Source organism: Pundamilia nyererei, unplaced genomic scaffold (assembly GCF_000239375.1).
Source record: "Pundamilia nyererei isolate P.nyererei 1_Seehausen unplaced genomic scaffold, PunNye1.0 scaffold00021, whole genome shotgun sequence".
NCBI lineage: Eukaryota > Metazoa > Chordata > Actinopteri > Cichliformes > Cichlidae > Pundamilia > Pundamilia nyererei.
This window is the reverse complement of record NW_005187422.1, coordinates 800035-812559: the sequence shown is the minus strand read 5'-3', so window position 1 is coordinate 812559 and position 12525 is coordinate 800035. Positions and strand designations below refer to the sequence as shown.

The following is a 12525-nucleotide window of genomic DNA, read 5'->3' as shown; positions in this document are numbered from 1 at the left end:
TTCAATTTAAAGATTCGTGCTGCTCTCTTTCTTGTGTATGATCGGCAGAATCCTTGTCTTTGTGTTCGTTATTTATGTATTTATTTTACATAGACATTTGATGTAAAACCATTAATGAAAGTTAAATCAGCTCTGACTTTGGGTTTCACAGATCCTGTATTTAAAACCACGCTTAGCTAAAAGTGCTTCAGATGACTGGGGATAGAAGAGGACAAACAAAAATGATCTGCTAGAATACTTACAAGTTTGCATTGACAAGGGAGTGTTTCTCTTTGTGTCACACCACCTACAGTGGAGGCTTTCATCATGTCCAAAATTAAGGGAATGAAAAATAGATAAACATGTGCGTCACTTAATAATAATGTAACTGCTTATTATTATTATTATTATTATTATTTATTTTAATATTTGAAATAATAATATTAATTAAAGTATCAAGAGTGGCTAAATGTCCTCATTGTCCCCAATTTCAGCATATATCTACTAATTTATAAGTTATAAATGATTTTAAATAAATTGATTATGTCATCTTCTGACAAAACCTTAGATTTTTCATTTCAACTGTTGACAGTAATGATTTTTTAAAATCAGCACTTTTTAACTGCCGTTTTCAACTCTGTATTACGGTAAAAGATGGACGCCACATCAAAGAGCTGCCAGCACTGCTTTTTGGGATAAGTCACAGTATTTGGGGTGAGTGTGGCTGCGTGTTAACTTTTTTTCAACATGCGTTGTATCAGCGATTTACTTGAACGTATTCGCAAGTCAATTTTCAATAAATACAGCAGATTAAAAGTCGTGTTGTAGCGGCTAGTACTGCTGCGTGCTACAGCAGCCACAGACATGTGTTAGCTTGCTATACAGGCTAGTAGCATGCTAACCACGAGCGGAACTTCGTTTAAAAATTTGTCAAAATTGTTTGGCATAAAGATTATCAACACCGCACTCGCCTCTTTGACTATCACTTAATGTCGCGTAATTGTTATGGTGTGAGGTTAAATTCGGGCAGTTAGAAAGCTAATAAACAACAAGTTTTTGAATAAAAAATGTTTATTGTTTATACACTGTGTATGTACATACCCAATTCATAATTTCGCTCTTAGACTGCGGTAATGTCACGTTAATGAATTGCTTACAGATGATTAAGAAATGAATTTCAGCTGTCACACCGGCGACAAGTTTTTCATTCCAGCTTCAAGAACATAAGGCAAAATTTAGAGATCTCACGTGTTTGTCAAAAAGCAGTACCAGTTTAAATGTCCAGATTTCTTTAACGTGGTTTGGTGTGATACTGCGTCTAGGCGACCGAAAACATGAAGGAGGACTTAAAAGCTCGCATTAAGCCACCATAAAGACCCCTTTTGTAAGTTACTAAAGATACAAGAAGCTGCCCGTTATGTTTGACGTGACCTGTGTTGACAGTTTTCACCGTCAGTGGGACGTACGTGGTCTGGTCACGTGGTCAGCAACATTTAATAGAGTTATCCACCAGGTGGCATGCTATAATCAGCTGCCCCGTGTTAACACGGTCGGGCATGCATTCCTATACAGTGAAATTGACGCTTATGTCATTTCTGTAATTTATGCTGCAGAGCAGTATTACATCATCATTCAAGATGATAACGCCTGCGTTTGACCTGAGCCAAGAGCCTGACCACCTGATCCTCAGCATCCGTGTGCCCTACACCAGAACGTCAGACTTTGACCTTTACATTGATGGAACAGATTTAAAGTTTTTTGCAAAGCCCTACTTTCTGAGGTGAGTTAAGCAATGTACAGTTAATTGTTTCAAATGGCACCACCTACACCGCGCCTAAATTAATATTCAGAGTGTTTGTTTGTTTTTTTTAATCGCAATGTTGAACTTAAAAGGGACATGATATTTGATTTTCAGGCTAACTCTTCCTGGAAGAATTATAGAGGATGGAAGGGAAAAGGCAAAGTTCGACATAGATAAAGGTAGGTCGCACGGCATTAACAGTATGAGGCAAATCAAAAGCTTGCTTGGGTGTTTTAGCTGCTTTAATTGGGTACCAGAGGACCACCTCCCCCTTTGTAAAGTTCCTGCTTGTGAATGTCTCTCACTCTGCAATGAATAAAATATCAGCACTCGATGAGGCAAGAGGGGGAAAAAAGCAACTGTTGTCTTTTCCATTGTTTAAAAAAAAAAAGCTTCTTGTTAAAAAAAACAAACATGCAACATTTCTTTTCAGTATCAAACATCTAACCTGCTGATATTAACCACTGAATTATACCATAATTTCCAATAATCCAGAAACTGAATAGGAGCTGCGAGGAGGATTCGTAGACTGAATGACGATTCAGACACAAGACCTCTGGTATGAAACACAGTGTCCCTGTGTGGAGGGATACACAGTGTGTTTCAAGTACTTGGGAGAACCTGTCACTGTCCCGTTGCACATATTCACTTGTTATATGGCCCCGTTTTTCTTTTTGTAGGAGCCTGGCTGTGTGTTTGGGTGCTTTGTCAGGCTGCAGATTTTATTTGTGACCAATTAACTGCTTTCCAAGTTTAGCTGGGATGATGTTAGCTCATAACCAGCTGTTGTTGTTTAGCTGGCTTGTTGTCAGCTGTCTGGAGACAGGAGGGTTGCACGTCTAATCTGCTGACAATAAAAAAAAAACAACAAAAAAAACTGCAGTAATATTGGGAATACATAAGCACGGTTTTATGTGTTTCAGCCCGACTTCCGTTCAGGGCTTGAGGTGAGGAGGAAGAGGCTGTGGTAGAGATGAATGAGAGAGACATGATGAGAAAGAGATGATGAAAATATGCACAGATAGATGTTAAATGGTCATGTGTAGCTTGAAATGGATACTTTTCATTTAAAGGTCACAAATAACTTCTGAGTCATACTATGATTGTGGCCGGTGTATAGCTACATACATAAAATGCGATTAAATGGAACGGCGGTGTCCATCCTGCCCACTGTATGCGAGATGTTGGGGCAACACGTTAGCTTTATGGATTCTTTCTAAGTTTATTAAAAGGCATCAGTTTGCTGGAAGATGTAATAATGCACGAATCAATGTATAAAAAAACCCAGGGAAACTTTCTTGACCTTTTAGGTTTTTCCCCTTGGGGATTGAATTTTCAAGGCAAAAATGTGGCAGCAGCATGCTATGAAATGTCTGTTTGAGGTGTCTATGTGAACACAACTTACAAGTGGTACTTTTGGTAAATGCTAAGGTTGTAGACTGTATTATGTATGTACATAGTTTACTACAGCCATGCTTTCTTTGCATTTACTGGCCTTACAGAGCCTTAGACCCTAATCAAGACTTGTGGAAATCTGAAATAAATTGAGGTGCACACATCCTGGTTGTCTGTGTGAGTTTTGTTTACCTTTGCAAAGGGGTCAGACAAAAGTACAGACAGCATGACAGCAGTCTGCATGTTTCTGACAAAGAGGGATTGTAGCCGTAGAATATTTGTAGACACAAGCTATCTGTCTGCCATGGTCACAGAATACATTCAGAACGTCGTGTACAAAAGATAACTCTTAGAAATGTGTGATGTATCTGAAAGATAACATGGAGACAGAATAAGGCAGTATGGAGCTTTTCATTCAATAAGGTCAGCTTGACACAGAAGTAGTGGTCTTACGATTTTTTTATTGGAGACATAGTTGGTAACACGACGTCTGTAGTTAATTCAGGATGTGATGTGATTTCTTTGTTTCTGCTTCAGAATGTGAGCGCACTTAAGGGGTTTTTGACACATTGTTTGACCCTTCTGTCATGTATTTGCTTTACCCCTTTAGTGTGATTGTTTTTTAAGGATAACTGAGAAATTTGAGCAGAAGAAGAGGCTGGATTCAACATATAATCACAGACACAGTTCTAATTTAACATGGAAAACGTGGGAGTGATTGTCTGGGAAATGTTGTTTTGGTTTTATTGCTTGAGCGGTGGTGTTTCATGCATTAGAGCTCAGAAAGCCTCATTTAAACACCTTATGAATATGCAATTTTTCCTGTCAGCTGAGATCTAGATCACTTTTAGAACATGTGATTCTGTGACAATGTGGCACTTCCTGTAGATTTTAAACCGAACCTCTGTGTTCAGCACACGTTACCTTGGTAATCTTTTTAGGTGGAAAAAATGAGATTCCCAGTATAAATGTTCTTGATTTAAACCTGCTGGCTCTCTGGGGACTTTGCTGTGTGGAGTTTGAGTCTTCCTCCCACAGCCCAAAGACATGCATGCTAGTTTAGTCGGTGAGTCTAAAGTGGCTGTAGGTGTGGCAATGAGTCCGCCTCGCTGTGTTAGCCTTGTGATGACTGAGCAGACAGACCTCACATCTTGTGCTGTGACAGCTGGGATAGGCTCTGACCTTCTCCTCTCTGCATCTCCTTTTAATGACTCCAGATTGGGTGAAGAAGGGTGTTAAGTGGATATCAAAAATAACATTTTTTTCATACTTTAGAAAACCAATTTTGTTTATGTTTGATTGTATTTGGACTTCATGGCATATTGTGACAAAATTATGGCTGTGTTTGCTTCACATGATGTTGGTGATGATGCTGCACTGTCACAGTTCCAGTAGCAGTCACCGATTGTACCTCGGGGGCATCTCCCCTTTATGCTTCAGTCATTCGATAAATGTTAAATTAGCCTTAGCTGGTCGTGTTATTTTATCCCATTTAAATGGATGCTGGAGCCATGTTTAATGTCATAATGATTACAGAGTGCAGGAAGCTCTGTTGCACTGACTGTGACAGCTCATGTGGGATTTTCTTTAACTCTTTAATGAGCAAATCATAATGCTTATGAGTGTGATGTTGACTACTTCCCATCGCTGTGGTCTGTCTTTGACGTTCCTTTGCCCATAATCAGTCATAATGAAGCCGTCTTTACGCAGACATCTGCCTTATGGACTCTGACACTTCGTTGCCTGTCTGTCAGCATGGCCCCAGTTAACACGCAGCGTCCAAATAAGCCTGTAACATCTGCTAATAAAGCTCCGCTAATGAGTGTCCTTGTTTAGACTTATAATGAGCAATCATTAAGATCCCTCTTCCGGGCTCTCCATTCTGCGAGGCCTGCAACTCGAGCAATTAGTCATCTCCCATTGTAAAGCACTTCAAAGCCCTAACGCTTGGGTGTATTGAAAGTTTATGAGGTCTTTAGGCAACCATCAGATTATCTCTGCGTCGTTGCCAAGCCGTTCAAATCATCAATCATGTGTTGCCTATTTAGTTTTAATAGCGGTTCTGTGAAGCAGCTCCTGGAGTATGAGGCACGGTGCGGACAGATGGCCTGGTTGATCAGCAATGGTTTGTTGTAGAAACATGCATGGAAATCAGTGACTTCAATAATCCATGATTTGAGTTGGATTTGATGCTGTATGGTGTCAGGTATTTGTCATGTTGTTATGTAGGACTTAAGATCTTCTCTGATATTTATTGTGGTGTCTCTTTTAAAATGTCTGTGATCTAAATTCTCATCTAAAAGTTACCCCAGCGCAGTGTGAAGTCTAAAAGCAGCTTTGTTTGGCTCATCAGCAGTCGCACACACTCAGTCTAAAATGTTATGAAATGCAGGAAAGCAAGTAAATACTCATTTGAGGAATGCTAATTATCTAGCTTTGCGGGTCAGCTAATCATAGCTACAATTTTAATCATTCCTTATTATGATTTTTTTTTTCCCCAAAGGAAACTGCAGGTTTTGAAAAATCTTAAAAAAACATTGAATTAAGGTACAGAACAGTCTCTCTCAGCCTGGGTAGGGAGTAGTGTCGGTTGGAAAACAGTTTTTGTGCCTGGCTGGAGGCTGTTTAGATGTTGTGTACTTCTTGTGATCTAAAGTATGGAGACATTGGACTGTGTGGGCAGTGGCTGCCTTTCCACTGCAGGGTGGGAAAAACAGTCTGCTTGCTGCGACTGTGGAGCCCTACTCAGTGAGTATTTCAGGCATGCTAACAAGTACATACTCCACAGTAGGTGCTTTTTCCTACAGCGGCGGTTCAAGCAGCTGAAACAAGCTACGTATTTCCTACCCCTTTCACACACTCTGCCAGATGCTGGGGGGGGGGGGTGTCTCTGATCGCCGGGAGGGTCGTGAGGTCAATGTATGTGCAGGTGCATCTTTGCGTTTTGGGTATTGGGTGGTTCTTGGGTACCTGGAGCCCTTGGACCCTGATCTCTGTTCACACCAGGGAGGGAGGCCCCTAATGGAGTCGGCTGCACATTGCCTCTGGGACTAACACCTCTTGGCGCCCTTTTAGGTCCTCCCTCCTTCTCCTGGTGGGATGGGTGCACAGATATCGCAGAGATGTGTGGTCTTAGGTCTCCAGTCCTCTTGCATCATGGATGGCGCAGTCCTCTCAGATCTATTTCTGTCTGCCTCTGGCTCCTGGGGGGTGTTATTGCTGCTTCCCGCCCTCATTTTCAAGTACATTTCATGACAAAGACACACACAATACATTAAACATGTGATCTCTTACACGTGCTATGTTGCTATAGGTCTTTTCACTCTTTGGGTCCCTAAGGAGACACCGGGAGAGCACTTCGAAGGTCTTCAGATGCTAACAAGTCTCCTCGCCCCAAAGGGCTCCCGTTCAGCCAAACCATTGGTGGAAGAAGTGAGTACTGGTAAGTCATTTATTCATTTGCTTACCTCGCTTGTCCAGACAGTGTTCAGTTTGTGCACACGGGTGGAAAAGATGGCATACAATCTACAATGTGGTGGCTTTTTATCATTTCTAAAGAGTGCAGTGAAAGGGTGGGAGATAATGAAGACGAAGATGAAGAAGACTTTGATTGGCAAGTTGAGCAGGAGATTTACACGGAGAAGTCTGAGGAAGAGCTGAGAGCCCTGCAGAAATACGGCTTCGGCAATCAGAGGTGTGGAGTATTTGCCCGACTGCAGGTAAGATCCATGGATAGATGAAGGTGCGTTACAGATTTGGACTTTAACTCACCCGTGCTGTAAATGTTCTTCAGAAAGAGCTCAGTGACGTGATCGACATCAAGAACCCAGAAGGAACATCAGCAGCAGAGAGGAGGCAGGCTCGGCTGGAGGCAGAAGCATCAGCCTTCTCTACTGACCATTACCTGTAAGTTTAACAAGGCTAAAAACCTCTCAGGTAAAGCATCTTTAATCCTCTTCTGTTTTTACTCAGTTATAGCTGCGTGTAATTGCAGGGCTGATTGGTTTGAGGATGGTGAGATAAAGGGGCTGCTGAAGTTTAGGCCGTGGTGGACAAAGCTGAGCCCTTCTTCAGAGCAAGAGGGCGAATCTGGTGAGTTTATGTCATCATCTAAATCTGTTTAATTACTGTTGTTGAGATAAGTCTCTGCTTTGGCTGTTTCTAAAAAGGAGACATAAATTAATAAGATAAACGTGCTGTAATAAGAAGCACTGGGTGACAAAGTACTCATGTCAGCAAGTAAATCTCCTGCCTTTGAATCAAACGAAAGTAAAGGAACACGTGCATTACTCACTAAATGCACTTAAAAGTATTAAAGAAAGATGACTTGCTCTTGAGAACATGGCATGATACTGTTATGGAAAATGTTAAAATGTTCTTACTGATACATAAAGATGTGTCAGCAGCGTTTCAGGATGGTAGCTGGATGACACACAGTGTTTTTTGTCTTCTGTAGAGAAAGTCCTGCAACACAGATTTGTTTACATTTGTCTTTTTAATGTTAGATTTATTGTAAAATATGACAAAACCAGAGTTTTTAGTTGGATCAGGATCAATACTCCCACTAACAAATCCTGCAGATCTGTTGTGATTGGCCCACATTGGACATTTTTCTGTGATTGGTCCAAAGTCACAAATTTCATTTTTACATGGTGTGAAAGGAAACGAAGTTGGAAAATAAACCAGTAAAAGTCCCAGTTTTGTCACTGTACGGAAGTTTAACTATATATTTAATACTTGAGATATCTTAAGGCAAGGAACAGAGGTGGAGTTTTAACAGTTTCTATCACTCAGCCATACGATGCTGATGGGGTATTGTCATCACCCTGCAGAGCGGGCGGACGCATAAGTTTGTGAATGCGATAACTCAAGAACGAGGAACATAGGAGTTTGAAACTGATACCATAGGTATGTTGACTAAAGGTCACAGACTGGTTTGAATCTCAGTGTGAGACCCCTGCTCTAGGAGATGTAGTAGAGTGGAAAGGTAAAAAAACATTAAACTGAAATACTCTGCATAGTAAAATCTGAATACTTTAAAAATGAACCTGCATGTGCATTTTAAATAAGTACTGAAAGTATCATGTTAATGTTTTCAGTTACTTTCCATCACTGATCTAGAAACACTCAGACCTGATACCCAATGTTTTGTAGTAGTTTAGTGTGCTGTAATGTGTTTGCAAGGTAATCATGAGCAACTCACATCTGCATTTTTACATATGCAGTGCATGCTTTACCGCCCTCAGTCTGCATCCTTTATGTCCAATTACTTAAAACAATGTCACACACATTCTGTGACCTGAATGCGGATCATTCATCAAGCTATTGGAACAGCTCGCAGTAATTACTGAATGCTACCAGGAGGTGGCATGACATTTCAAAAATAAAGAGAGCAATCGTGCATTGTTTATTATATAAGTTTAACCTCTCACTGATCATTTTCCTATTCGCTGTATTTTAAATCGTCTCCCCAGTACTTCTGCGGATTGAATCAGGGCGAAAAAGAGTGTTACTGGTGAGCTTGTCAGACACTGACAGTATATGAAATCCTAAAGGACGCACAAGTCTCTGCAGCGGGCCCTTCTAACAGAAGGACAGACCTCAGCTTGTGCTCCCTGCTAAAAGTGCCGCGGGGCACTTGAACAGGAAAGACACTTGTCATTATGAAGGATTGAACTTGGACTTTCCCTAATCTCTCCATCCGTCTGCTGCCTGCTGACTAATTTAAACTATCAGTTTTTTTCTCCTTTCTAAACATTTCCCGTCTGCTTACATTAATACTCTATGAATTTAGTTTGAGAAGAGTTGCTTGTTGTCCGGAGGGGTCCCGGTTTCCTCTCTTTGTTCAGCCACTTCCACGGGAGTGATAGCTTGTGAACCCTAGCACTCTGAGAGACCGTGTAATTGTGCCATCCAGCCTCCCTAACAGTCTGCTAATTCCAGACCTTTCACTGCGGCTCACAGCTACAGCCTGTGTGCAGTGAATGGATGTTGTACGCTTAAGGGAGGATTTAGATTAAACCGATAGCAGCGTTGCTGGAGGGAGTGCTGCCGGCCGTGCTTTTACCAGCGCTGACGAGCAGCCATCAGTCAGCGCGGCAAAAGCCATTAGCCTCATCTTGGAGTTTAGCCTCCGACGAACATTACGGTTCACTGTAGCTCCGCCGGCTCCCTCTCCTCATTCTGCATTCTAAGACAGAGTGGCTCAGTCGGGAGCCTGGGCGTAGATAAATGGGCCAAATTAAACTTAATGGCTTGATTGACAGCTCGAATAGCATTAGCCTCAGCCGAGTGTGAAGAATGGCGTCAGTCAGGAGATTTAAGCAGCTTGCCGTCAAATCTTGAAAGCGTGCTCATGATTTTAACTGTTTGCCATATTTTTCAAACGGAGATCTCCAATTCCTCTATCTGGGTTTACTAGACACCCCCCCCCCTCGCTTCTGCTAAGCCTGATATATATATCTGTCACCTGACAGATGGATGTGGACCCAAGTGCTAATGAAGTAGAAAACAAGAAAACCGGCCTCTTTGTGCTCTCCAGTGTCAGGGCCAGCGCGCTGACAGGCCACAGCTGTCCACTGGAGGCCTGTATTAACGCACTGGTCCAGCTTAAATGCTCCTGACAGCTTGGCCTCTCTCTCTACCTGACACTCTTTGTGTCTTTGTTATGGCTAGATGTAGAAACCGGACCTGTGACCAGCTTAGATGGTCTTCTGCTGATTTAGGCCGCAACACTGCTCACGTCTGAACAGACTGCTCATTAAATGTCCCTTTGATTCGATCTTTGACATCATCACAGTGTGAGTGCGCAAAATTAACCGACTCTCGTATGCACGGTCAAACTTTGACCTCTAGCATTTGTGTGATTCTGAGCGTTTTCCAGCCCTCAGCAGTATTTTGACCAGGCATATTTGCTCCATGCCATCCGGCCATCTGGACCTGTAGAGAGCAGTGACGAGCCAGGCTTCCGTTCCAACAGGAGGATTTAGGTCAGAAATTAATTTGCAATCAGCAGAGGCCCTCATAGGCTGTGTGCTAATACCCACTAGAATCGACTGGCTCCGTAGTGGAGATGAATGAACGTGGCGGTGGGTAAATCGGGTACGCGGAGTTAATAGAAAATATATCAGCAGCACGAAGCTGCTGGGTCTGTGCTGAAGGAGAGAGAGGCTGCTTTGTTTTTCCTCAAGTGCTCATGCATCCTTGCATTTGCACGCACGCATGTGCTTGAGCGACACAGATGCGCATTCACTTAGATAGCTGTTACTTAAGCTAGTGAGTCACTTTGGTGTTTCATATTTATAGCTTCTCCCCTTATCTTGGTGCCTGTACCGTTACGTTAAAAGCGCACATGCACGCAGATCTTTGTGTCTGAGCTCTCCCTCTGCAGCTACACTGACGAGGGACTCGGGTAGTGTCTGCAGGGAGCTGAAACCTGACGTAATGCAGCAGGAATCTCCTTCGCAGCACAGCCAAGTTCCCACTGCAGCCAAGGAGATCACTCTGAAGCGCTGCCTGTGCGTGTGTGTCTGTGTGTGTTTGTGTGTGTCTGTGTATATCAAATGTGTTTGTGTGTGTGCATTTGCTCCAGCCAGCACACACCTTGCACACCAAGGGCTCGGAGCAGGGACTCTCTTTTTCTCATGCAGAGAGAGGGATTGCTTTCAGCTGTTTAATAAGCTGCTTGGTGGGGGGAGTTGGAGTTACAGCATGTTGCCGCAGACATTCAGCATGCCTTTCAATACTGAATGATCGCAGATCGCTTAAAATGGGATTGAAGTCTGTTTGTGTCGCCCCATTAGGCTTGCCACAGATCCCCATTAAGCAGATGTCTCTTTCAAAAGACAACAGTTAGCGAATTTGCAGAGAGAAAGGAAGCCGAGGTTTGGAGATATTTTCATGTTACAGAGCTCCAATTTTTCTTAATGCAAAGCCGCTTTGAAACACGCACAGTACTAATAACATCAGCTCTGCTAATTTAGCTTATTTAATATGGGGCTATTTGTCCTATTTTGCTTCTGCTCTTCAACACAGAATCTAATCAACAATCACACCACAGCCATGGACTGGGCAACAGTCAAAATGTGTGAGTGAGAAAACAGCGTGCAAACCTTCAGTCTGGGTTTCATCCGAAGACACCGTCACAGATGACAGATTCTTTTTCTCTTGTATAACCTGTGCACAGTTATTAGGCATGTCGTATTTTGGGGGATTAATTTGATTATCAGCAAGTACAGCGCTCGCGATCAATCCAACACGTTACATAAAGTCAAACCTGATTATTTAAGACAGTAAAAGTTTTGGCTTATGTAGAGAATATCTGTGTACGTGAATGTTGGGCAGTTATTGGTGTTTAGAATTATTGTGCAACTAAATTACATTTTACAACTACATTCCACAAAGAAAGGACATGAGATTTTGGATATGTTGGATGTGAAATTGTCATATAGCATTGCAATTTTGCGAAAAATGTATCCTCAGAAAATGCATGAGAAAAAAATGAAGTCGACATCAAGCCATCGTGAGCTGGTCCTGATGTTTCTGAAGGAAAAAAGGAAGAAATGGAGATTCGGGATTCATTTATTTGTCGCAAGAAAGCAGCAGCATGGAGAATTTCACCGTTTGATCCAGGAGTCGAAGCTTTCGTGCATATTTCAGGATGTCAGTCTGAGCTCTTGCTGGTAGAGTTGGGACCACATTTGTGGAAGTGGAGAAATGCGTTCGGAGAGAAAGAGATCGACCCGGAGCAGCGTCTAGCCATGTGCTTGAGGTAAAATAGTTATTTTACTGTGAAAAACGTGGTTGGTGTGAACGCCCGCGTTGACTCTAAACTCTAAATTTACAAATAAACATTTAAAACAACATCTGTGACCAGTATAGCAACCCTTTTTTTTCTGTTTTTTTTCCAGTCATCAGCCTTCCATTCATAAAGCCTGTCAGTTCTCGATAGGATTTTAGGTGAGGTGAGGCAGGGGACTGTGTCATTATTCTTTCATCTTTTTGCGATGGAGCATTGTCCTCCATAAAAACCACTCTCTTCTTGACAGATTCAGATCTTTTCCTGCACCTGCTTGAAGACGGTGTCTTCTAAAAACTGGCAGTAGTTTGCGAGCTGATTTTGAGGCGATCTTTAATCCAAAAGGTCGATTTTAATGACACCAAGATGTACCAGTACCCTACCTCCACCTTGCTGGCATCTGGCGGAGCTCTGTGCCTGTTACTGATACTGATCTGGCCTTTCAAGAATGATTCTCATTTCTTCAGTCCATAAAACCCTTTACAAAAATTTGTCTTCAGATATTTCTTGGCGCAGTCTTGATACAAGATGGCGCCGAGTATGGCAGCCTTGT

At 42.3% G+C, this 12525-nt stretch overlaps 1 protein-coding gene across 2 annotated transcripts in view; it reads left to right on the top strand.

Moving 5' to 3' along the window:
* The first annotated feature begins 628 nt into the window (after positions 1 to 628).
* The window catches only part of shq1 (SHQ1, H/ACA ribonucleoprotein assembly factor), a 49887-nt gene continuing 37990 nt past the window's right edge, over positions 629 to 12525 (top strand). Inside the window, exons 1-7 of one of the 2 annotated variants that reach the window (XM_005726616.1) lie at positions 629 to 693; positions 1593 to 1759; positions 1895 to 1959; positions 6489 to 6617; positions 6734 to 6894; positions 6969 to 7081; positions 7170 to 7267. In XM_005726616.1, coding sequence (XP_005726673.1) covers positions 1617 to 1759; positions 1895 to 1959; positions 6489 to 6617; positions 6734 to 6894; positions 6969 to 7081; positions 7170 to 7267 — 709 coding nt within the window. In that variant the 5' untranslated portion in view covers positions 629 to 693; positions 1593 to 1616. The remainder of the gene's footprint in view (positions 694 to 1592; positions 1760 to 1894; positions 1960 to 6488; positions 6618 to 6733; positions 6895 to 6968; positions 7082 to 7169; positions 7268 to 12525) is intronic. The other variant, XM_005726617.1, reaches the window with a different exon arrangement.